At 38.1% G+C, this 1,652-nt stretch overlaps 1 protein-coding gene across 1 annotated transcript; it reads left to right on the plus strand.

Annotated features, from left to right (window-relative positions):
• The first annotated feature begins 265 nt into the window (after window positions 1-265).
• LOC135139993 (ATP synthase subunit C lysine N-methyltransferase-like) lies at window positions 266-1,435 on the plus strand. The gene is made up of 4 exons (XM_064070369.1): window positions 266-569; window positions 619-798; window positions 846-1,027; window positions 1,073-1,435. Exons 1-4 carry the CDS (start codon window positions 482-484, stop codon window positions 1,223-1,225), a joined length of 603 nt encoding a protein of 200 aa, XP_063926439.1. The 5' UTR covers window positions 266-481; the 3' UTR covers window positions 1,226-1,435.
• The last annotated feature ends 217 nt before the right edge of the window (window positions 1,436-1,652 follow it).

Genomic DNA, 1,652 nt, shown 5'->3' on the forward strand with positions numbered 1-1,652 from the left:
AAAGAGAAACTGAAAAATCAAACAAATCGAAAAAATGCAAAATGAACAATTCAAAAGTTGAAAAATTGACAAATTGAAAAATTTTTATGTGGAAACTCAAAAACTGAACAAGCGAGAAATTGGAAAAATGAAAAAAGAAGGTGTCGAAAAATTGAAACAGTTTAAACACTGAAAAATTTGAATTTGAATATTTGAAAAAAAGTGAAAAAAATGAAAAACCTAAAAATTGTAAATCGAAAAATTGAAGTATTCTAGAGTTGAAAAACTAAAAAATTTTAATGTGAAAACTACAAAATTGAAAAACGATAAATCGAAAAAAACCAAAAATTTCTTGCCTTAACAACCCGAAACTCTTATAAAAACGTGATCCAGTTCGTAGTACCACAAACACTCTGTTTTATTTACGTCGATGGTTAAATCATAACCTCACTTTTTACAATACAGTTAAAATTTACTAAATAGAACGACTGTCGTTGCAAAAATGGACGAAGGTGTCGATTTGTCGGCAAACAATAACCAAAAACCCTCGAAATTAGGGCTTGCGGGCAAGATTTTGGTCGGAATGACGGGTAAACATAACCTCAAAACTGTAACAAAGTAGTAGAATTTGGCTTTCAGGGGGCGCCGCCTTGGGACTCAGCGTGGTCTGCGCATCCTTCGTAAGCCCCGCTTTCCGAAAATTTTGCCTGCCTTACATACCCGCGACGAAAAACCAAGTTGACAATATTGTGGTAGCACTGGCTGGTCGGGGTGGAAGTTTGCTGGATTTGGGGTCTGGGGATGGCCGCATTGTTCTAGGTATGTTTGTGTTTGTGTCATTTTTATATTTGTGTGTGTGTTTTTAGAGGCCGCCAGGCGTGATTTTGTGGCTCATGGGGTTGAATTGAACTTGTGGCTCGTATTGTACTCTAAATTGGACGCTTTGCGTAAAGGACTGGGAAATAAGGTCGATTTTTATCGCAGGGACTTGTGGAAGTTTAATCTTAGCGGTTATGACAATATTGTGATTTTTGGGGTGGAGCAAATGGTAGGTGACAATTTTTGTGATGGGTGGTGAAACGGGTTGTTGTAGATGGCCGATTTAGAGAAGAAGTTTGACTTGGAGTGTAAAAATGGCTGCAATGTTGTAGCTTGTCGGTTCCCTTTACCAAATAAGACACCAGTGCGGACGTACGGATGCGGAATTGACACAGTGTGGGTGTACGTGTTCAACAAGCCCCCATAAAATAACACTTTGTTTGTGTAAATACATGTTAAAAGACTAGAAGTCAAAGTTGGCTTTGATTAGAGGGCTGCGGTTGGCATCACTGATCACTGCTGTCAATGAACTTCATCAGTGAAACGTAGAGGGCGCTCTACACATTGTTGACAATCAAGGTACGTCATGAACAATATCAATTTTTATTTAAACAAATACACACAAATTATTGATTTATTTTTAATCAAACCTAACCTTAAAAGCCGCCACGTCCTGCATAAGTTTCGCCATAAAATTGACAGTCTGCTCAACCCTAGTCATCCCATTCGTGCCCTCCTTGAGATACTTCTTGAACATTAACCCGTTCAGTCTCAATATTTCTCTCAATCAAATTATACAGAAACTCGTTGTGAACAAAATTAAAGGCCTCCTCAAACTTGTCTAAAGCCGCACC

The sequence above is a fragment of the Zophobas morio genome, unplaced genomic scaffold, assembly GCF_036711695.1.
Source record: "Zophobas morio isolate AGI-343-1 ecotype UQ-CSIRO unplaced genomic scaffold, CSIRO_AGI_Zmor_V1 ptg000038l, whole genome shotgun sequence".
Taxonomy (NCBI): domain Eukaryota; kingdom Metazoa; phylum Arthropoda; class Insecta; order Coleoptera; family Tenebrionidae; genus Zophobas; species Zophobas morio.